This window comes from Lutra lutra, chromosome 3 (assembly GCF_902655055.1).
Source record: "Lutra lutra chromosome 3, mLutLut1.2, whole genome shotgun sequence".
Taxonomy (NCBI): Eukaryota; Metazoa; Chordata; class Mammalia; order Carnivora; family Mustelidae; genus Lutra; species Lutra lutra.
Window position 1 is genome coordinate 8,760,429 of NC_062280.1, and position 23,858 is coordinate 8,784,286.

Genomic DNA, 23,858 nt, shown 5'->3' on the forward strand with positions numbered 1-23,858 from the left:
CACCTAGCTGCTTGGTTAGGATTAACTGCAGGTCCAAGGGAGCGTCACAGCGGGGACTTAAGCAGAGGGGAAGCCTGTTTCCACACATGGCAAGAACTCGGGAGCGCCAGTCCAAGCTCATTCGGACTTCTGCTCTGTCATTCCTAGCTTCAGTCTCGGTTGAGGTCTAATGGCTGCTCCACGGATGCAACAGTTCAAAGTGTCACATCCTGTCACCGCAGCCTCAGGTACAAGAGAAGGGGAAGTCCAATGACGACAGGAGACCCTGGCTTCTCACTGGAAAAGGAAGTTCCCCCCAAAGTCTTTCCCTGACCTCTCACTGGCCAGAGCTGCCTCACAGTCCACTCCTAGGCTACTCACTCGCTGGATTACCATATAAGTTTAGAACTTTCCTGAGTCTGAGGAGGACCTACCTGCCCTGAGATCAATGGCTTGTTGCTGAGCCCATAAGGAAGAAGGATCAGGAAACAGCTGTCAGGGAAAACCCACATAGCTTCCACCTATGCTTCTCCACATGGGAGGGCAAAGTCCCCCCAGAACTGAGGCTCCCTCTAACCTAGAGGTCAGAATAGCCCATCTTAGCCCCAGGAGCAGTGGCTGTCTCTCCCTGAAGCCGGGTCTCTGTTCACTCATTCTGAGGTCCCAGAAAAGCCAGGCTTCCTCTGAAACACAGCTGTAGCCTTCAGCTATAGGAATGCGCCACACTTAATGTCTTAGATGCTGGGACACGTGTCTTTCAGAGTCATTTGTTGCAGAAGACCTGCTGAAACCAACAACATGCCCTAGGACCCCAAGGACGTGGTACTGTCACCTGCAGGTGCTAATTTGTGTTCACCCCAGTCCCTTGAGAGGTCTGAGGGCGCCAGTTCTCTCTGCCCTGCCAGGGATCTAAAACACTAGAAAATACACTAAGAAGAAATAACAAACCCATGGAACTGAAACCGCCATTTATTATTCACTCAGAATTCTCTGGAAATGGTGAGATGGGAAAATTAAGTGAAATCTCTCACTGCCTCTGGGAAAGCAAAAGCATGGATGAAACTTCTGCTTCCGGTCCTAGGGCCATGACTAGTTCCAGACTAGCCTTCCTGATGGAAACAACTGTAAAACTGGGAGGTGGTGGTTTTCAGACATTGCACAACAGGTGGCTAAGATGAAAACCCCAGAGAGAGAAGAATCTGATGAGGGGACTCTATGACCACCCAGGTCTCAGCCAGGGGACAACTTGCTGAGTCCACGGAAGCTCTGACAAGCGGAGATCAGAGTTTGGATCAACAGGCAGGGGACAGGGAAGGAAAGAACGATGGAGGGGTGAAGGCGAGAAGTGTGCACAGGGGGGGCCCCCAAGCCTTGGGCTAATGTCTAGACTGTACATATGCAGAGAAACACGACCAAGGCTTTGTAGAGAGCAGCTGCTAAAGGGGCTGAGAGTGTTGAAGTTCCTGGAGGTCCAGCCGTGCTAGAGAACACTGGAGTTATGACCCAGCCAGAGAAAAGACCCCTGGTCGACAGCCCAGGCACCCGCTCAGACATCAGAAACGCCACTACTTGGGAAGAAGTACAAAGGCCAACAAGGCCTACCATAGATCTAGCCTAACCAAGCCCCAAACCAAGGCCTAACAAAATCCATAGCATAGACCAAGCTTGGAAGCTGAATCCCATCAAGTTAGAAGTGCCGGCGGACCACACTGGGCTTTCCACCGACCCATCCTTGCGAAGGGGAAAACTATATTACTCATATATCCTAATGGGATAAAAGTTAACATTAAAGTAAAAATCGTTCTACAGAACTCATGATTTCCACAACTTAGAATTCTCAACAGCGAATGTAAAATCAGTAACTGCTGGATATGCAAAGAAACAGGAAAATGGGATCCATGGTCAAGAGAAAAACAGGTAATAAAAACTGCCCAGATACTGGATTTTGCAAAGAACTTAAAGCAGATACATTCGATTCAATTCAAATAACTGAATGAAAATATGGTCTGAATGAGTTAACATATAGGGACTCTCATAAGAAAAATAAAATACACAAAAAAGAAAGAAGTGAAAATTCTACAAATGCAAAGTCAGTAATTGAAATTTTAAAATTCATTGGATGGGACTGACAGGAGAATGAGGATGAAAATATTAAAAGTTAGTCAACTTGAAGATAGATAATATTTTAAAAATCCTGTTAAAATGAAAACAGTTTTGTGAAATCTAAAAAGTTGAAGTTACATAAAACCAAAAGAATTACTTCCAAAGTCCCATCAACACTGTAAGACTTTTTGGTGAAACAATAGATATCAGAAATAAAAATACAATTTTTAAATCCTACCGTCCCCATCTTGAAAATATATTTAGACACATCCGGATAAAAATGCTGGACTCTCAAGACTTTTTCCCCCTTTTTTCATTGTTATAAGAGGAAACAGAAAAATAAAAATTCTTGAAATATTTTTTGCCATTTTAGATTTCTTGTTATCAGCATGATTAGTTGAGTTACTTACATTAGTAAACACAAATCAATTTTATTTTAGTCAACATAAAATTCTTTGTTACTGAAAAACATAGATTTTAGTGGGTTGAACATTTTGATACACTGTCAACAAGGCTGTTACTCTGCCTTAAATCAGAGTTTGTCAAGACCGGTGCTACCAGGCTGCTGTGGGAGGAGGACCTGTGCGCTGCGGGGTTTGGAGTGCTATCCCTGGTCTCCCATTCCCTACCCCACTGTGTCAACCAAAGATGCTCAAGACATTACCAAGCATCCTGCAGGGGGTAAAGCTGCCCCTGAATGAGAAGCACTGCCATAAACAAATAGACCTTTTTTCCCCCCTAATTTACTCCAAATAAACCAACAAGAAAGATGCTTAGTTTATCATTTACAGTGAAAGCAAACATGTCTTTCTATTACAATACTTGAGGCTAAATTTTGAAAGGCATTCCCTTCTCTGAGTGAAAACCTCCCCAACTGTGGGGAATGTTAGTTTTTTTTATTTAATTTTTTTTTATTTTTTTATAAATATATAATGTATTTTTATCCCCAGGGGCAAAGGTCTGTGAATCTCCAGGTTTACACATTTCACAGCACTCACCATAGCACATACCCTCCCCGATGTCCATAACCCCACTCCCCTCTCCTGACCCCCCTCCCCCCAGCAACCCTCAGTTTGTTTTGTGAAATTAAGAGTCGGGAATGTTAGATTTTTATTATCAGGTTTAATTTAGATTTTCTTTAAGCCCAGGTGGTAGGGTTTGGGTTTTTGCTTTCAATAAAGCAAATTTTATATTTCCTGGCATATGCCATTCATCATTTGCTCACCTACGCACAGCAAGTGCAAATCAGCTAAACACAGCTGGGACATTTTTATTAAAATAAATAGCAACCTATTCCTAAGTCATTTGTTAGGAAAACATGACACCTTCTTTACTTAACTGACCAAGGATACATCAGGAATTTCGAAATAAGAAGACACCACAGACTGCAAGTTGTTCTTCATGAAACTCAACCTTTAGAAACTACAGAACAGGCAGCCCTCTCGGGTCCCCTCCCCTTTCAGGAGCTTTGTACTATCCCTTCACTGTCGCTCAATAAACCTTGCTTTGCTGCCAAAAAAAAAAAAAAGAAAGAAGGAAAGAAACCACAGAACATTTTTTTCGCATCAGTTATCTAAGTCTGGACACCTTTTTCACCAGTTCAAAAATATTAGTAAAAGTTAATATCCAGGGGCGCCTGGGTGGCTCAGTGGGTTGAGCCGCTGCCTTCGGCTCGGGTCATGATCTCAGGGTCCTGGGATCGAGTCCCGCATCGGGCTCTCTGCTCAGCGGGGAGCCTGCTTCCCTCTCTCTCTGCCTGCCTCTCTGTCTACTTGTGATCTCTGTCAAATAAATAAATAAAATCTTAAAAAAAAAAAAAAGTTAATATCCAATTCTTGCCAAAATGGGACTACTGATCAAGGGTAATGTGAAGCTTTAAAAAGAAAATATTATAAAATCTGCAGGTCCTGGCATTTATTCAGGGTAGAAATATAACCACAAAATTCCCAGTGGCAAAGCTATTTATTATTGTTGATTCTCTCCTTTTTAAAGAAGAAAAAGAAAAAGTCCCAGAATCTTACTGAGTTTATTGGTGTGGTATGTTCCCCACCCCACACCCCCCAGCAAAACTACACAACGGTGTTACGTCACAGTAAAACTGTCTGTTCTAAGTCGCATGCAGGCCCCTGTCACGTCACTCACCTATATGATAAAGTCCGATCCAGTCACTGGGGTCCACCTCCTCCTTAATGTCCCAGAAGATAATGAGGTTCTGGGCTTGCCCCAGCGTGTACTCATACATGCTGGCAGTCAGGCTGGAGCGGCTCTCGGAAGTCACCAGGTCCGTGTCGCTGTTCGCCCTCTGGAGGGTCATGTTCTCTGGCATGGAGCTCTGGGCGGCCAGGCTCTGCAGGTTCTCGGGGCTCAGCGTGTACCGCATCTGGGGATTTCGACGCCGCACAAAAAGCAGGTGCTCCCGGGCCGAGCTAGCCATCCCGCCTGCCCTCGGAGGTTAGCTTCCCACAAAGCTGCGAGAGACACAAGCACAGGGCATTAGTGTTACAAGGCAAGGAAATAGGTTTAAGCTTCCCAGACATAAAGACCTAAAGGGTGTTTATTAAAGCCCGACCATGCAATAATCTTCTGCTGTCAAAATAAAACCTATCACTCTACTGTCAGTGGATGAGGTCAGAAACGGCTCCTCCAGACGAAGGTCACTTAAGGGCAACGGCCGTCACACACCTGCCACCCTTGACTTCACGGAGCACGGCTTCCTCCTGGTAATCAAGGAAGGGGATTTCCCTACTAGCCCTTTTAGGTCTATCCTTTCCCCAACAATCCACCTGCAGAAACGGTCCTGTTTTCTTTCACCCCTACACGTACTTGTTTCCTGTTGAAATCAGATTTTAAAAAGCAAGACAGAAAATGTTGACATGGTTGAAATATGCCATTGAGCAAAGGATAACTTGCTCAATTTCCTTCGCACGGGAATAACCCATTAGAGTCTTTTTTAAGAACCTGCTCAAATGTCACCTCCTCTCTTAAATAAATACAGCGGCCACCGTCTCTAAAACTGCAACACCTCAGCCTTCCCCATCCCTCCCCTCTCCCTGTGTTTCTCTCTAACAGCAATTATTACGATCTGATGTGCCACACAGCACCATGTACTTATATACTTAGTTACCGCGTACTCGTCCCAGCAAGAATGTCAGCTTGGGGAAAAGACAGTCAGTCTCCTCAGTAAATGGAGCTGGGCAGACTGGACAGCCACATGCGAAAGAATGAAACTGGACCTTTATCTTATAAAATACAAAAAACAAAAACAAAAAAAACCCAAATTCAAAATGGATTAAAGATTTGAATATAGACCCCGAAGCCACAGAACTCCTAGAAGAAAACATAGGCCAGTAAGTATCTTGACATCAACCTTGGCAATAATTGTTTGGATCTGACACCGAAAGCAAAGGCAAAAAAAGCAAAAATAAACAAGTGGGACTACATCACACTAAAACGTCTCTGGACACTGAAAGAAACTATTGACCTCGAAGCTATCCTATGAAGCAGGAACAGCGTCCCGGTAGAGGGTGCAGGTAGTGACGGGGGAGATGAAGTGGAGGAAAGATGGAGGTCGTCCGTATCTCTGTTTAACAAACATTCACACAGCACTGACTCTTTAAAACGATTTGGAAGACGTGTGTTTCTAAGTCAGTAGCCGCACATGCTTAAAATTTACCCTGTCTCGGGCGCGCCTGGGTGGCTCAGTGGGTTAAGCCTCTGCCTTCAACTCAGGTCATGATCTCAGGGTCCTGGGATCAAGTCCCGCATCGGGCTCTCTACTCATCGGAAAGCCTGCTTCCCCCTCTCTCTCTGCCTGCCTCTCTGACTACTTATGATTTCTCTGTGTGTGTGTCAAATAAAATAAAATAAAATCTTAAAAAAAAAAAATTTACCCTGTCTCAGTACGTTCATCTGTTAAATGCAGGTGACTTTAAAGGACCATGCAAGATTGTTGTAAGGAGTAGAAAAATTCTAAGTGAAAGTATTCAGCAAAGAGCAATGACTGTTATTTAAGTAATAATGTAATTGCTGAATTAATTAATGCACTACTTAGTCTGGGGTAGCTCCAAGGACTGGAAGACAGTTAACCGAAATCAAATGCTACAGACAGACCTACCTTTACTCATGAAAAATCACTGTGAGTTCTGCCTTGTGCTAGATGACCCTGTAATTGGGAAAGAAGGAGTAAGCAGGCCATCCTTCCCCGCCTCCCTATTCAACGTGGCTTCTGGCTTCCAGAAGCCAGAAATCAGCTACATGAGGAAACACAGCTAAGTTAAAGCTTCGGAACTCAACCATGTCTCTTAAATAACTGTTTCTACATTTAAAAAATTAATTCCAATTTCCAAACAATTCACTTGGGAAAGAACTTTTAAAGTTGAGGACCTACAAGCCGGGAATTGCACAAAGTGAGAGGGGAGATTAGAGAGAGAAGAAATTAGAAGACCCTCGGACACAGAATATGAAGCAAGTCCGTTGAAACCTCACTAAGAGCGATGAGCAGGGAGCCATTCCAGGGTCTCGAGCGGAAGAGTCAAAATATGAAATAGAAGTATGAGACACCATCTGAGAGCCTCCGCAGGGCTGGGAGGGAAACGGCAGTGGGGAAACCAGTTAAAAGCCGATTAGTTAAGGCATCCGGCCCTGAGAGCGGAGAAATGGATGTCAGTAACACAGAAAGGAAATAAATCAGTTGGGAATATTTCAAAGAAAGAGCCCAAAGACTTGGCAACAGAATGAATATGGGGATAAAAGTAGGGAGAAATTAGGACTAAATTCTGGATTTTCAGTCTAAGGGACAACAGAATCCCAGAAACACTAGCAGAGCTGTGAAAATCAATACCATTTTGGGTGGGTTTGAAGTAAATGCAACGCCTCCAAGGAACTGTCCCAAGGACTCTTATGAGAGTGAGCCGGGTTTCTGGTTATGAGGCCAGCAGTAAAATAAATATTCAAATGCAAGTCTCTGCTTAATAACAGACATTATTTATTAATTAAAATCAACTATGCCAGTTCATCTAGAAAAGGCTTATTCGTTCGGGGTTTCAAAGCTTCATTCGGGGGGTGCCTGGCTGGCTCAGTCAGTGAAGGATTCAGCTGTTTCATGATCTCAGGGTCTTGAGCCCGTGTTTGGCTCTGTGCTCACCGTAGCCTGCTTAAGAGTCTCCCTCTCGGACGCCTGGGTGGCTCAGTTGGTTAAGCAGCTGCCTTCGGCTCAGGTCATGATCCCAGCGTCCTGGGATGGAGTCCCACATCGGGCTCCTTGCTCATCAGGGAGCCTGCTTCTCCCTCTGCCTCTGCCGGCCATTCTGTCTGCCTGTGCTTGCTCTCTCTCCCTCTCTCTCTCTGACAAATAAAATAAATAAAATCTTTTAAAAAAAAAAAAAAGTCTCCCTCTCCCTCTGCCCTCCGCCCTGCCTCCTGCTCACACTCCTTCTCTCTCTCTCTCTCTCAAAAATTAAATCAAATTAAATTAAAATTTAAAAAGCCTCATTCAGATATTTTACTCTGCATAATTCAGATCGATGTAGAAGAAATAAAATCAGAAATTAGAATGCTTAGATTACAATGAGGGACAACAATCCGAGCCATTTTTCCCCTCTAGGAAAAGTGATATGTGTTTCAGAGTTCATGTTTCCACAGTAAATAAGATCAAACATGATGCAAAAATTAATTCTCAAAGTTGCATGAAAATGAAAAAAAATCAAACCACTCTAAATGTTATAGATAAAATTTTACTTTATAATTTTACTTTATTCATTGCAATATTCTCACATGGGGAAATTAGCTACTGAAATGACAGAGAACGGCTGCTTGACACTTTCTCCTACTGAAATCGAAGAATTCTTCATTGCTTCTTGGTTTTATACCTATGTCTTAGGCCATAAGAAAGACTAATTTTCTTCAGAAAATTATCCATGCTCTTCTGAAAAGCTTTAGAAGGTAAAGCTGATGGTAAGGGAAACTGATTAGTACGTCCCCATATTTGTTAACCAGAATGCTGGTCCCTTCAAGATCCTTAGACAATCCGTCCCATTCCGGAAGGACACAATGTAACCTAATGTCGCACTCCTTAAACCCCTCCCGCTTCTGCTGTGACTAGGTCTGCACTATGCGGCTCTCTCAGATAACAGACATCTGCTTCAACAACAACTAAAAACAAAATCGCTCTTCTTCCAGAGGTCAAGAGAGATACAATTACCAAGCAAATTGCAAAACACCTTACTATACAACTTCAGTTCCAAAAGCAGCATATTTGCGTAGAAGACACACAGTAGCAGGTGACAAATATACTAAGCAAGTGTTTTCATGTAAAATATTTTTGCTCAAGAATCTGGAGGTGAATGTCAATTGACTAGATCTCACCTGAAGGACAAGAAGTGACAACATTCCTCGTCAAAAGACTTTTATAAACTAGAAAGTTTACAAACTAGGATTTTAACTTCTTAGACTGGACACTGACAAGCAAAATCAATAATAACAACTAACATCCTTATTTAACCTTTCAAATTAAAAAATATATATATACCACACAACCCCCCACACACACACGCACACCCCTGCTCAACCACACTTTGCTTCAAACTCCCATGTGTGTTTTACTACATAAATAAGGAAAACAAGGGGGAAAACTATGTCAAGAGACATGAAGGAAAACATAATTAGCCTCCAATAAGCAGAGATGTGAGAAATCTAGGAAGAAATGAGAGACCATCAGACCCCCAAGGCTAGCTGACACACGAGATGAAGAAAGCCATCACCAAAATCTCAACTGAACATGCCTCCCCAGTGGCTTTCCGCCATATCTGCTGTTACAAGAAAGCAATCATAGTCATTACTCAGAGCTTCATACGTAATCATAACCCCAATGCTCAGCTTCCTCAGCAAAAATGTTCTAGCAGAACGATTAATACCAGAAAATCCCTGCTCTATGACTTGCCAGTAAATGCACCCAGGATACCACGGCGTTTTACAGAGAGTCCAAGATGACTGAAACTGCCCCTCCCTTCCGCTTCCTCTCAGACAGAGAAGTATCAGAAAATTCCATTTACCCACCAGGCTGCTGCTCTTTAAGAAAAGCCTCGCCTTCTTCTCACTTCATCAAGTAATATGTCAGGATCCACAACACAAAGACAGTCCACTTGTCAGTTTGGAAAAGGAATGTATGCAAATGGGGAGAAATAATTTTAAGTTCCAAAAGCTTTTCATTTCTTTTTAAAGATTTATTCATTTATTTATTTGACAGACAAAGATCACAAGTAGGCAGAGAGGCAGGCAGGGAGAGAGAGGAGGAAGCAGGATCCCCGCTGAGCAGAGAGCCCGATGTAGGACTCCAGCCCAGGACCCTGGGATCATGACCAGAGCTGAAGGCAGAAGCTTTAACCCACTGAGCCACCCAGGCACCCCAAAAGCTTTTCATTTTAAAGACTGAGTCCAACAGTGCTTGCAAGAGGTTGTTTAAGCCTTAAATCACTAAATATACAGTTAGATAAATAAATAAGAGAAAGTAATTTATTTTTGGCTTCATTCTTTTTAGTTCTTTCAATTCAATAAGGTTTTTAATTCAATTATGAAACTTTACTTCGCAGGTGTGAATGGGTAATTCCCAAAAGATAAAAGTTAAATAATTAATATTATGTATTTAAAAACACGTTTTTAAAAAATGAGATATAATTTTTTATCCATTAAAATGTCAACTTCGAAAACTAACTGTACTCGGGAGTGAAGGTGCAGGGAGACACACATTCCTTCTCGCTCTCCTGAGAGGAGAGCAGGCTGCTGAGTGGGCGGTTCCACATAGCCTGTCGGTGCCCCGGGAGAAGAAAAGGCATCTAGACCAAAACTGAAGGCAATTTCCTCAAAAAAAAAAAAAAAAAAAAAAAAAAAGGAAGTGGTTATTAGAAGACAAGGACATGAATGTTGGACAAAAATAAAGGAAAAAAAGAAGGAAACTAACAAAATATCAGCACCCAAATGACAAACCCTTATATAAATAATGAGAGAAGAAAACAGAATAGGATCTCAGGTATGGGAGGAACAAAGGCAACAATATTACTCATTTACCTCAAAAGTTGAAGATGCACTGTAATGAACCCCTTCCTGGAATGATATTCATTGGCATAGATATTGATTTTTTAAAACACTGATCAATATTGTTAAAATGTTATTACATTAAGAAGGATAGAACTTCAAGAATCACTCTTAAACGTTATATCAGATTAGAAAAATGGGAAACAGAGCTTCATGTATTTTCAAGACCTTTTTAAAAATTCCAACCTCTTTTTCAGTAAACACACGTGAAATTCCATGGTCTACCCAACTATTTAAAAAAAAAAAAAAAAAAAAACTCTTTGCTTTTATTTCAAGCGCTCTTATGGTTTGCTTCTCTGTTGACAAATATTAATGATTTTTCTGGGGAAGCGGAATCAATTCATTTCAAAGTCATCTCTTTTGAAAGATATTAAACTTTTACTCCCTGAACATTCCTAGGGCAAAAGATGTTTTATTTTTCTTTTGCATGGAACACATGCCAAAACATTATCTTCAGCTACTAGAGCTGTAAATAATTACCAACTGTCAGTAATCAGAATTCAGATATTACAAATTCTACATGACTTTGTGGGGGTCGGAAGACATGGGCCCGGGGCAGTCTTCCCTGGGATGCAAACCACAAAGCATGAGCTCCCAGTTACAGCCTGTCAAAAGCTGCCAGAAAAGACAACAACTGTACTGCAATAAATTGTTCATTCCATAAAACACCTAGAGGTCGTAACTGCGAACACTAGTAATAGCAGCCGCACGTACCCTGTACCCCCACAGAACACATTTTTGAAGCCTTCATGCTTCTCTCCATTCCTACTTCCACAGCAAGACTAAGAAAAGTTCCCGTCAGGTCCCACCCAGACGGTCACTTCTCAGCGCGCCCTCAGACTCCAGCATTTTCTCCCGACCCACCCGCTCTCTCCCTGCAGCATTTCTTCAGGGACGGCACCCCCAGTCCAGTCAATAGCATAATTAAAGGGCCGGGATGAAAGCAAGCAAAGGCGCAGGGATGCAACCAAGTATGGGCAGGGTGAGCGGGCCGGGCCTCTCACATTTAAGCTGAGAAAGCTAAACCGGAAGTTAGGCCTTCCCGAAGTCCAGGTGGCGGGCGGGTGAGGAAGGCATGAATTTGCACCGCGGCTCTGAGGGTCAAGGTGGAGGGGGGAGGGCGGATTTTTGAGTGGATTTCTTTATTCTTCCTGAAAGAAAATATTAAAAACTTCCATCTGGGACTTACTCCAATGCAAGCTCGTCTATGCAGCCATGCACGGAAGTGCTCAGCAGGCTCCCCACCGGCCCCGCCATGCTCTCCCCCTGCGGCACCCACTCCTGTCTTCCTGAGGAACAGCCAGCCAGAAGGCCACACTCCTACTGCTGGATCCCGGGGGCCTTTTTATATCATTCATCTCCCTCATACTCCACAACGCCTCAGAATCTTAATTACGAAGATTCACGTCTTCTCTTGTCAGACGATAAACTCTCCGAGGACAATTACTGTTTCTCTCGCACATCATCTCCACAAAAGAGTAAATGTTCAGGAAATATTTTTGAATGGAGGGCATTAGCTGCCCCTAATGAGAAAAGAAGAATTTGAAAGGATCGAATGGACAGAAGGGGCGCATGTTGACTTCTCTTTAGAATGTAGCCAGCCATTCAGAAAGGATTTGAGTAAAGGGCCTACTTTATGCTGCAAGGTACAAGGCAAGGTCCTTGCTACAGTATGGAAAGAAATAAAACCCAACCTACGTGAGGGAAATCGAGAGCAATTGCCCTCTGTAAGGTGTAAGTGCGGAAGTCAGCAGGAGTTCGCCGCAGAGAATGATGGGCAGGGGCTGAAGGGTTTAGAAGCCTAATGAGAAAAACTGAGCTGGGCTGTGAAAGATAGGAAGAGGCCACGGAAATATGGCATGAGTCCTAAGCCAAAGAAAGAATCCAGTTTAAAAAAGGGAAGAAAGGAATTCGCTTTCAATGGCTTCACTCTGATGCAAACCACTATCTCTATCCTCTGAATAAAGAATCACATCCTTTATTGCTCCTAGTCTTGATTTTCTGCTATCTACCCTCAAAGCAACAGCTGGGATGACTTTTTTTCAAATATAAGTAGGACTACTTGTTCTTAACTCAAAACCCTCTAGGGGCCCCCATTTCACTTAGATTAAAAGCCAAAACCCATGTAATGGCCTACAAGGCCCACATGATCTGGTCCCTGGTCCTCTCTGACTTCATGTACCACTATGGCCACCCATGCTCATGCTCACCCTGTGCCACTACAGCTTGAGAAGGCATCAGCCATCCCCTACCACAGGCCCTTTGCATCTGCTGTTTCCTTTGCCACAGAAGCTCTTCTCTTCGATATCCACATGGCTCATTTTGCTACCCCTTCACATGTTTACCAAATGCCACACTCTCAGTAGGACCCTCCCTGACCACTCTATTAAAATTTCAACTGCCTCAACACTACCCTTTCCCTGCTTTATTTTTCCTCCAGAGCACTGTCTCATTCTAGTATCCAGTATGAGTTATTAGCGCCTCTCTAATGTCTAGTGTCTATTGTCTCTCCACACTAGAGTGCGTGCTTCATGAAGAGTTAGAAGTGACAGACAGATGTCACCTCTAAGTAGGCAAATGAATTTAGATGGTTTTTCAGGAGAGCACCAAGAACAATGCCCATTCAATTAAATGATCGATTGTTGTTTTTAATTTTACAGGTGAGTCACAACCTGTGAATGCAAGGGATGTAAGTGACACAATTTCACTGGCACCGTGCGATGGCTGTGGGCAAAAGCTCCAAACATACAGGTTAACATTTCAAAGTCTGAGATTACCAGTAATACCAGATTGCCATTATTACTGAGCTTCACAAAAGGCACATTTGAACAGAAAAAGGAAAAAGGGATGGAAACAAACAATAAGTAATGATCATGTTAGAGAGGGGAGTCACAGGTAAGTCATAAACACAGACTGCTAAACTGACCTGAGTGTCCATACAAGCAATCTCCAATGCCTACCATGTGTGAGGCCCTCTTCTAGCTCCAAGGAACCATGGATGAAACATGCCCCATTCTCAAGGAACTTAGAGTCTTACGACTAGAAAAGGAACGGGGCACCCAGGTGGCTCAACTGGTTGAGCATCTGACTCTTGGTTTCAGTTCAGGTCATGATCTCAAGTTCATGAGACAGAGCCCCACACTGAGCTCCTTGTTCAGCAGGGAGTCTGCTTCTCTGTCCCCCCCACATTCCCTTCCCCTCTCTCTCTCTCTCTTTCGCTCACTCTCTCTCCTGTAAATAGAAAAGGAATGAATTTAAAATAATAATTAATGAATCACCCAATTTCTAAGATTCGCAGTGATTTGGAGAATCATTTGGAAGAACCAAAAAATTAAACGAACATCAACGTGCAGCATGTGGATAAGGAAACAGTTCTGTTCAGTATCATGATCCTGCTTATCGACGTCGAGCTTAATCTCAACTCAAGAATTAGGATAAGAAATGTTTGAAACCTTTCCCGGAAGAACTACCTGTATTTTCACAGTACTATCGTTTTCAAATCCCTTTGACAAAAAAGAGATCTTCTTCTGCCTAGGTATTCATTATCCAGCTGCGCTCTGTTAAGAAGCTGAGGAAGAAAGCAAAACATATCACCAAACAAGGAACGGCAGACTTCAAGCTTAATCCCCATTCAACCACTGCTTCCGTGCAGCGACAGTTGATCCCTGCCAGTCACGTCTGTCAGTCATTCACGGAGCCTCAGCCGTGCCAAGAATAAACTGAGGGAGAAGAGAAACTGCACGAACTGGTAAAACATTCAGGATTCATAAGAGTCAATGAAAGAGATTTTTGAATCACTTCTTGAATCACATGCGAAACCACGGATGAATAAGGGCCTGGTAGAGTTAGAACAGTTAACTGACAAGCGAAGGAGGAAGAAAATGAGAAGCAATTTGAATGTCACAGGATTAAATACAGGCTGTGGGAGGGTCGACCGAGCCCCGGCACAGTTTCTGTAATAAGGCTTTCACGACTGTGGCAAGAAAGAAAAACATGACACAGTGCTATTGTACAATTCTCTTGAAAAAATTAACTCCTCTCAACTCTTGAAAAATTTCAACACCTTCCTTTGCTCTTTTTTCCTTCTAATAATTGGGCCATATTTGTGATTCTTTCCTGTATGTAAGGTAAACTGATACCCATAATTTGAACTTTTCCTTGTCCAGGTCAAACCCTTTTCCCCCCATTTACTATAAAACTTGGCTTCCTGGGGTGCCTGGGTGGCTCAGTGGGTTAAGCCTCTGCCTTCGGCTCAGGTCATGATCTCAGGGTCCTGGGATCGAGCCCCGCTTCGGGCTCTCTGCTCAGCAGGGGGCCTGCTTCCCCCTCCCCCTCTGCCTGCCTCTCTGCCTACTTGTGATCTCTGTCAAATAAATAAATAAAATCTTTAATTAAAAAAAAAAACTTTAAAAGGCCTGCTTTCCTGTTATCTCCTGTCTACCCTCTGCCCCACTCTCACCCTTGGGTTATCTCCACAGCTATCCCGTGATGGAGCGATTACTTCTAGATCTGATTTCCAGATGAGAGCACCAGGTGAGCGGGTGACCCAGCTGAGATCCACACGCAGGTCCTTAAAGCCGGCTTCTCTGCCCATATATCGCAGCTTCCTGGGGTTTCTATACCTGGGCCATATCATGTGGTACCTAGGGTTACCCACGAAACTGTGGGGTGGGGAGATAAAAATCATCTAGGTATAGGGTTTAAAGTCAGTGCCCTAACGCAGGAGCCAAGTAGCCTCTCACCGCCAAAGCAGAGCTTCTGAGTGGCCTGAACTGCTCTGCTTTCCCCCAAGTCTTCTTTCTGGATCTCAATTTTGGTCCACCTACTATAAGCTTTGCAGGCACAGAAAGTCATTACTTATTACTTGTTATGAGCCCCAGATTAATTACAAGTCAACTTTATAAGCCCATATTGCTGTTGAGAAGTGGGACTCTCCCTCCTTTAAGGCAGTCTCCACGGACTCTGACAACTCTGTAAAGTGTGGGGGTGACAGAGATCCCAGACAGCAGCTTTGCCAAGGGGAGCCTTTCCAGAGTAGGACTCGGGACAAGTCCCACCCTTTGCCTTTCTCTTCTCACCCACCCATTTCTTTAAAGGACCATGAATACATAATTAGAGGGTTCCTTGTTCAAGCACATGAAAGCCTAAGGTAAGCTGGAAGATGAAACTCTGCCTCCCATACCAGCTCCCGTTCTCAAGGTTCAATTCCATGGCATTGGAGGCACCGCAAAGCCAGCGCTGGGCCCTCTTCCTCTGAAGAGGAAGAAGGAGGGAATCAGTTATTCCAAGTGGGATGCTGCCTAAAGTACCGGCTTCCTCCCCCCCAGCACTGATGCACACACTAATCCTCGGGGTGCCCTGACAGCTCTACCGCTGTCTTCAGAACCACAGCCTCACACAAAGCAATTTGCTCTTCTCTATCCCTTTCCCGCTAGTCTCGCCGGATGTCCGGCGTAGTGGCAGACGCCCAGTCATTACTGCAAGTAGAACAAATGAGAATATACGATGAAACAAGGTTTGACGTCTCGTGCAGTGATTTCTAGAAAACAGACAATTCTTATAAAATAATGACAGAACTATTTTAGTCGGGTTGTGCATCAGATAAAGTCACATAAGAAAAACTGCCAATTTCTCTCTAAAGATGCTGAAAAAATTTCATTTGTTTCCATGAATCAGATTAGTTTAACTTATTAAATTTAAAGAAATTGGATTCCTGCCCCCAAATTCAATATACAAGACGCAGCATTTTAGTTAATAGATTAAAATCTATTCAAAGAAAGGAATCCACTCAGTTTATAAATGAAATTAAATTCTTATTTTTGCTTAGAATCCTGCATTATTAAATTTAGGAAGATACCACAGCCTTAATTAATCATTTCAAACAAGTGAAAATCCCATTAAAATTAAAATCAATTATTGGTTGTAATTAGGGAAATATCTCAAAACACTACGCACTTATCCATTATCGCTTTCATGCCATTTCTTAAAAAAATATTTTATTTATTTATTTGACACAGAGAGATCACAAGTAGGCAGAGAGGCAGGCAGAGGCAGAGGGGGGAAGCAGGCTCCCCACTGAGCAGAGAGCCCGATGCAGACTTGATCCCAGGACCCTGAGATCATGACCTGAGCCGAAGGCAGAGGCTTAACCCACTGAGCCACCCAGGTGCCCCCATGCCATTTTTTTAAGTTTATTTATTTATCTATTTAAGTAGTCTGTATGCCCAGTATGGGGCTAAACTCTTGGCCCCGAGATCAAGAGTGGCATACTTTTCAGACCGAGCCAGCCAAGTGCCCCTGCAATGTTTTTTTTTTAAAGAAGGATCCCAGACTAAACCAAAAACCCACTCTTTGTAATAGTAAGAAGCCCTTCTGTCCTGATACATGAGTAAATGGGATAAGAGAAGAGATTCTGAATATAGCACTTTTCTCCTCCTCTTCTCCTTAAAGAGGAAAGTGTTCCCCTGTCCGCCTTCTGGCAGTGTGAGGACTTTGGTGGTCAGCCAGGCTGAGAACCAGAGAGACATTTATAGACTACTCCAGCCTCAATCCAGAGTGTCCATCCCAAGACCCACTCTTAGGCTCTTTTGACACTTTTCTCTTTGTGGTTAGGCAAGTTGGGCTGGGTTTCTGCCACAGACTTAAAGAATCCTAGACAATACTCGGGCTTTGTGTAAGACCTATATGATAGGTGAAGCTGGGAGGCAAAACTGAAAACTCCAAAGAATGTGACTTGCCCTACAAACCATGGTGTTAGCCAGGGAGGGGTGAGGGAAGAGAGACAAGAAAAAGCCTGGGTGGCGCCTGGGTGGCTCAGTGGGTTAAAGCCTCTGCCTTCAGCTCAGGTCATGATCTCAGGGTCCTGGGATCGAGTCCCACATCAGGATCTCTGCTCAGCAGGGAGCCTGCTTCCTCCTCTCTCTGCCTTCCTCTCTGCCTACTTCTGATCTGTCTCTGTCAAAGAAATAAATAAAATCTTTAAAAAAAAAAAAAAAAGAAAAAGAAAAAGCCTGGGGTGCGAGGGGTGGGGAGAGAGGGCAGGGAGGAACGGGGAGATCAAAATATACAAACTTCCAGTCACAAGATGAACAAGTTCTAGGGATCCAGTGGCGATTATAGTTAATAATGCTGCATTAATACTTAAAAATTGCTAAGAGAATAGATCTTAAGGGCTCTCACCACAGAAAAGAAATGGTAATTATGTGATGTGACAGAGGTATTCACTAAAATTACAGTGGTAGGGGCGCCTGAGTGGCTCAGTCAGCTGAGTGTCCACCTTTGGCTTAGGTCATGACACCAGAGTCCTGGGGTGGAGCCCCATCCATCCCACCACCCCATCTTTGCCACAGGGCTCTCTGCTCAGCCAGGAGCCTGGTTCCTCCCTCTTCCTCCCTGTCTGCCTGCCCCTCCCCCTGCTTGTGCTCTCTCCCTCCTCTCTGTCAAATAAAATCTTTAAAAAATAAAGTAAAACAAAACTACAGTGGTAATCATGTTTTACACCTTACGTACACAATGTTATAGGTCAGTTATAACTCAAAAAGCCTGGGGCTGAGGACAAGACCAAAGGAAAAAGACTGTGGCGATTAGGTATGCAAAGCATTTTTTTTCCTGGGATATTTGGGTTAGGAAAAGAAAGATGGGAAAAGCAGCTACCAGGAATATGACAAGCAAGAGAATGTGTTAAACTATCATTTTCTAGACCATCAACCCAAATCTACTAATCCTAACCTACCTATGGGGTGGGGCCCATACATCAGATTTTTAACATACTCCCCAGTTAATGTTGTTAATGCTGAAATCTGAGAACTGCTAACATAAGAAATTACCAGTGAATGAGTGTCCCTATGTAGTCCCATGTTAGACCAAATAACATAGATACTATCTTCCCAAGTACATCCAAGTTTTTTAAACCACATTTTAAAAGAAGCAAAAGGCAACTGAGAGATTTCAGCCTTTGTAAAACTTTTTTAATTCTATTTTTTTAAGAAGGAATAAAAACACTTTATCTTGTGTATTCAGAATCCCACACAAATTACCTTTACAGTTCAATTTACTATATAGAAATCATTTTGGTTTTGTATTTTCAGTTAAATTCTGAACTGAGATTACAATATTGTAAAAAAAAAAAGGGGGGGGGATTGTTACATTAATTCAGTACTTTTAGCATACCAAATTGAAATGCATAAGTTCAAACTTCAGATTTATGTGAAGTCTTCAAATACTTAATTTTCATTAAGAAATGAAGAGATGTTTTCATGAAGAAATGAAGACATTTGTTAAAGTTACCATCTCACTCACATGCGAAATTTGCAACTCTGAGCTATTAAACATAGAACAACCCTCCTATGAATACGGCAGAGTTGACGTGCCCTGAAGCTCAAAGCTGTATAGTCAAGCCAAGGACTCAAAGTTCATGATCTTCTAAAAGGTCTGTCATGTCAGGACCACAAAGCATAATCAATTTTATTTTCTATAGAATTTAGACTGACATAATTATTTAAACTTAAAAAAAATTAAATAACACAAGACTTTATTTATCCCCATCTTTATTCGAAAACAAAAATTGCATGATGTTGGCACATGACATTCCATAAGCTGAAAAGAAGCAAGAGAAAAAAGCAAGGGGAAGCAAGCCAGGGGTAAAGTTTATACACAAAACTCACACCATTCAGCACTGCTCAGGTACTAGAAATAGGCCATTCATTTGTCTCTGAACTTTCTAGCATCCCAACCAAAAAGTTACAAGAATCATAGCATCAGCCCTGTGTCCGTAATATAAATAAGAATGTTTTCCTGGTGATGAAACCTGAGAGAATATTCTCCTATTAGTCTTCATGATAAACGAAGTACTAATGTGCATTCTTATACCTCCACCAACTATGACAGTCTTCTTGTATTAACATTTTAGTGACACATCACAGGCTTAACACAAATTGCTCCAATCGAGGCACATTCACACATGACTCTACAATGGTCTACAACGTGTTACCACGACAAGAACCACCAGCCACATGTGCTGGCTACTGAGCATCAGAAATGTGGCCAGTCCAAACTACAATATGCTGTAAGTGTCAAATACACACCAGATTTTAAAGACTTGGTACCTCCAAAGGAAAGTAAAATATCCCACTAATACATTTTATGTTGATTACATATTGAAATGATAGTGTTTCAGGTATATCAAGTTAAATAAAATAGGTGTTCTTGGTTTTGTTTATTTAAATTTTGCTTCATTAACATACAGCCCGATATTGGTTTCTGGAATAGAATTCAGTGATTTGTCACTTACAAACAATACCCAGTGCTCATCACAATAAGGGCCCTCTTTAATCCCATCACCCACCTAGCCCATCCCCCACCCTCTTCCCTCCCATCTAAAATCATATGGTGGGGCACCTGGGTGGCTCAGTGGGTTAAACCCTCTGCTCTCGGTTCAGGTCATGATCCCAGGGTCCTGGGATCGAGCCCCACATTGGGCTCTCTGCTCAGCAGGGAGCCTGCTTCCCTTCCTCTCTCTCTCTGCCTGCCTCTCTGCCTACTTGTGATCTCTATCTGTCAAATAAATAAATAAAATTATTAAAAAAAATCATATGGTATTTTCCTTTCTCTGAATGACTTATTTCACTTGGCATACTATACTCTAGCTCCATCCATGTTATTGCAAATGGCAAAATTTCATTCTTTTGATGGCTGAGTAATATTACATGATGTGTGTGTGTGTGTGTGTGTGTGTGTGTGTGTGTGTACACACACCACTTTATCCATTTTTCGGTTGATGGACATTTGGACTCTCTCATAACTTGGTCATTGTTGATAATGCTGCTGTAAACATCACGGTACAGATGCCCCTTTGAAACTGTATATTTTTGTACATTTTGAGTAAATACCTAGTAGTGCAATTGCTGGGTCATAGAGTAGTTCTATTTTTAACTTTTTGAGGAACCTCCATACTGTTCTCCAGAGTAGCTAAATATAATATATTTCAAATCACTCTTACCTATTCTTTTTACCTTTCTCAAGGTGGCTCCTAAAAGCATTAACTAACATGAGTGGCTCACAATATATTGCTCCTGGAATGGGGCTGTCTAGTAGCTAGCCTCTAGTTAAACTCAAGGATAAAATTTAAACTTAAATTTTAGAGCTTAGACCAATAACTCGACTTCATATTTTTTAAGCAATTCTTGGTGAATGTAATTTCTTATAAATTAGTTTTCCATAAGAATGTGGCTAATGGAAAGTTCAAGATAATGTCCACTAATAAAAATCTGACCTTGAATGACACAAGTGACTAAGGGCAAAGCCTCTGGGAGGGGTCTCATTCTTTTATCAACATGAAGAAGGCTGACCAGTACATGTGCCTACATAAAGGCCACTCTTCTCCTGCATGGAGGCTGGGTGGAGGGATAAGTTCTGGGCAACATGTTCACTAGAAAACAATTCTGGGCCTTGTCTATGCAGAGCCAAATGAGGGACTGACCCCACGGCTCTAAGGAAAAAACATGGGCCCCATAAAATAGCCTGGTATATTTTTAAAGCAGGGCTAATCAGTGGGCCACTGTCCAATGAGATAATCCTAGAAGCCCAGCAAATCAATTCTAAGACGATGCCCCATCTACAAGGACCATCGAGAATCCATGATGAAATTGTGGCCTCCAATGAAAACTACCTTATTTTCTGGTAAATTTGCTTTTAATAGTAATTAGTTATGTTTAAGTAATATGTTTAGGGAACTCAGCAAGACCTTTATATGTATTCATTCTGCCTTCAAAAACCATGCAAGTAAATTCACCCACTCACACAAGAGAGACGGGGGTAGCCACCGTTCTTTTCTAAGAAAACAGATTTTTGTGAATTGAAAGTATTTTATCACTGAGGACTGGGGGTTCCCCGCAAAAAACTAGCTATAAGCCTTCTTCTACATCACAGGGGTTGAGGGCCTCTGATTTAAGTGATGCTAAAATTTATCAGGCCATTACTTCTACGGAGGACTTTGAAAAAAAATCCAGCCAACAAGATTAGTTTTAAGCCCATGAGCTCAAAATCTAAATAAAAAATAAACTGCCCCAAGTGCTCTAATACCAGCCAAATCCAAACCCAGGATAGGGGCCTTTAATGAAACACAAGTCTTGGGAGGTTTTCACAACAAACTAAGGCTGAAGAAGAAAGGAACATTTCAGTCAGGATCTGCATATATGATCATGAAAGAAAAATCCCCACTGACAGGATCTTCCTGATTATTAACGACATTTGTTGATATGAAGTCCAGCTTTAAAATATCATCTGCTGTAAGGTTCAAAGATAGCTTATATTCTGTTACTTTGAGTTCTATTTTTATGTAAATTGTATTATGGAAAATCAAGCTTAAACCTGGAGGCTCCAGCCAACTGGGGTGGGCTCTGCAGTTGGGAGCATTTGCAAAGCTCGTGAGCCCCACCTAATGACAGCAAGCCCAGAGCTCCGCAGCAGCTTTGGTGTCCCGAATAAAGAACTGGAAGCTGAAACTTCAAAAACAAAATTGTGACATAGCTCACATTCAGAAAGCATGAAACCAAGGATCAAACTTATCAACCGAATTTTATCACAAGGAAAGAGTTGAGGGACAAAGAAAAATAAATACTTCTTAGGGCTTCTCTCCCCAACTATAAAAATAGTATCTGCCCATCATAAAATTTCAAAGATGAGAAAAGCTAAAGGAGGTAAATATCATCCATAACTCCAGTGCTCAGAGTTCCCAGCCCACTGCAAATTGGTCTATAAATACACGCACAGCTATTTAAATGTACAGATGAGATGAGATCATACTACAGAGCACAAACTGTTTTGTAACCTGCTCTTTTTCACACAAAATATAATGTGGACATTGTTATTCATAAACATAGCATTACTCCATCCTTTTTAACAGTCATATAACATTCCATCGTAGGAACTGGCGTAATCTAACAATGCCCTCAAGACTGGCGTGTAAATATTGGTATAAATTGTGTTGTAAACATATCCTCATGCCTTCATTACTGCACGTCTGCCTGATTTTTTCCTTAGGATAAATTCTGAGAAGGAGAATGGCTGGGTCGTAAGTTGTTGACAAGGGTGACCAGAGCGCCTTTTGGAGAGAAGCTGTGGTGAACATTCCTCACACCTACAGTGCAGGGGCAGAGCTGCTCCACTCTCCAGGCCTTCGCCGACCCTGGATGTTATCAGTCTTCAGAGGCAGGTTACTGGCTAAGGGAACAGCTTCTAGAACTAGTGAAAATTGGCTCTTATGAAGTTAGATAGTGCCCACCTGAGAGGTAAAAACAAATCTCATTTTTGTTTAAACTTTATCTGCCTGAATCTTACTGGGATTAAACATAGGACTCTTTATTTAATTTTTATAAACTATTCATTTCCTTGGCCTTTTTTTTAAGTAGTCAACCATATCATTTACAAATAATGATGATTTCTGTATCTTCCTGATTTGTTTTTCCAGGATAATTGCATCGGTTAGAATTTCTAAAACAAACTTGAATAAAATTAGTGGTCACAAATATCTTTATCTCATTCATGACTTTATGGTAACAGAAGCTTTTTTAAGTATTTAAAAATTCAAAATTTAAAAATGTGGGGGCGCCTGGGTGGCTCAGTGGGTTAAGCCGCTGCCTTCGGCTCAGGTCATGATCTCAGGGTCCTGGGATCAAGCCCCGCATCGGGCTCTCTGCTCAGCAGGGAGCCTGCTTCCTCCTCTCTCTCTGCCTGCCTCTCTGCCTGCTTATGATCTCTCTGTCAAATAAATAAATAAAATCTTTAAAAAAAAAATTATTTTAAAAAAAAATGTGATAGCAACTTTTTAAATACATTTTCTTATAAAGTTGCTTTAAATATAAATTTTGCGTTGTTTCTTTTGTGTGTGTGTGTGTGTTGTTTCTAAACTGCGGCATTCTTTTGGGGGAAAGGTCTTCTTTGACATTTTAAATTAAAATGATTTTTATTAAGTAAATTTGCACACACCTTCAGTAAAGACCATGGTAATATGTAACACTAAGAATGTGACGTACAAAATTAAAATTATTATATTACTTAAATTGGTGAAAAAAAGAAATTTAAAAGGCAATAATAATTTGTCCAATGATTCAAAATCAATTATTCTTGTTAAGGAAATATATCTGACAAATAACAGAAAAATTTTAACCCACCATTTGGAGCCAAAAATATAAAGCCCTTTAATTTTAAATGCTACAATTTGATCTAGTATTTTTACTCCTTGTGTTTTCATCCAAAAACAGCACATAAATTTCAAAAGAATGATTCCATTTCTCACAATTCACCCTCCCTTACTCCCACACTCTGAAAAAGAGCCTGGATTATTTCTAGATACAAAAGCCTTCAGTACATATTAAGGCCCTCATTGCTAATCCCCAAAATGAAGGCTACTCGAGCCACAGAACAAGTTAGCTTCTTTTTAAAAAATTAAACAAAAGAAAGGACACTGTGCTAAAACTGTACAATAAATAAAATATTCTAGAAGATATTTCCCAATTCTTAACAAATACATAAGTCTGCTTGTTGACCGCCTACCTAGAGTTAAAATTATAAAGCAGAAATAATAACACATTTATCTTGCACTTAAAATGTGCCAGACCGGATGCTCGGAGATGGTCCTACGCGTATCATCTCCTACCACCCATTTACCTTCCCACAACAAGGAAAATATT

At 41.8% G+C, this 23,858-nt stretch overlaps 1 protein-coding gene across 2 annotated transcripts in view; it reads right to left on the minus strand.

Moving 5' to 3' along the window:
- Nucleotides 1-23,858, minus strand: part of HECW2 (HECT, C2 and WW domain containing E3 ubiquitin protein ligase 2) — a 363,970-nt gene that overhangs the window by 224,437 nt on the left and 115,675 nt on the right. For both annotated transcript variants that reach the window (XM_047720962.1, XM_047720963.1), the window contains exon 2: nucleotides 4,225-4,550. In XM_047720962.1, coding sequence (XP_047576918.1) covers nucleotides 4,225-4,516 — 292 coding nt within the window. In that variant the 5' untranslated portion in view covers nucleotides 4,517-4,550. The remainder of the gene's footprint in view (nucleotides 1-4,224; nucleotides 4,551-23,858) is intronic.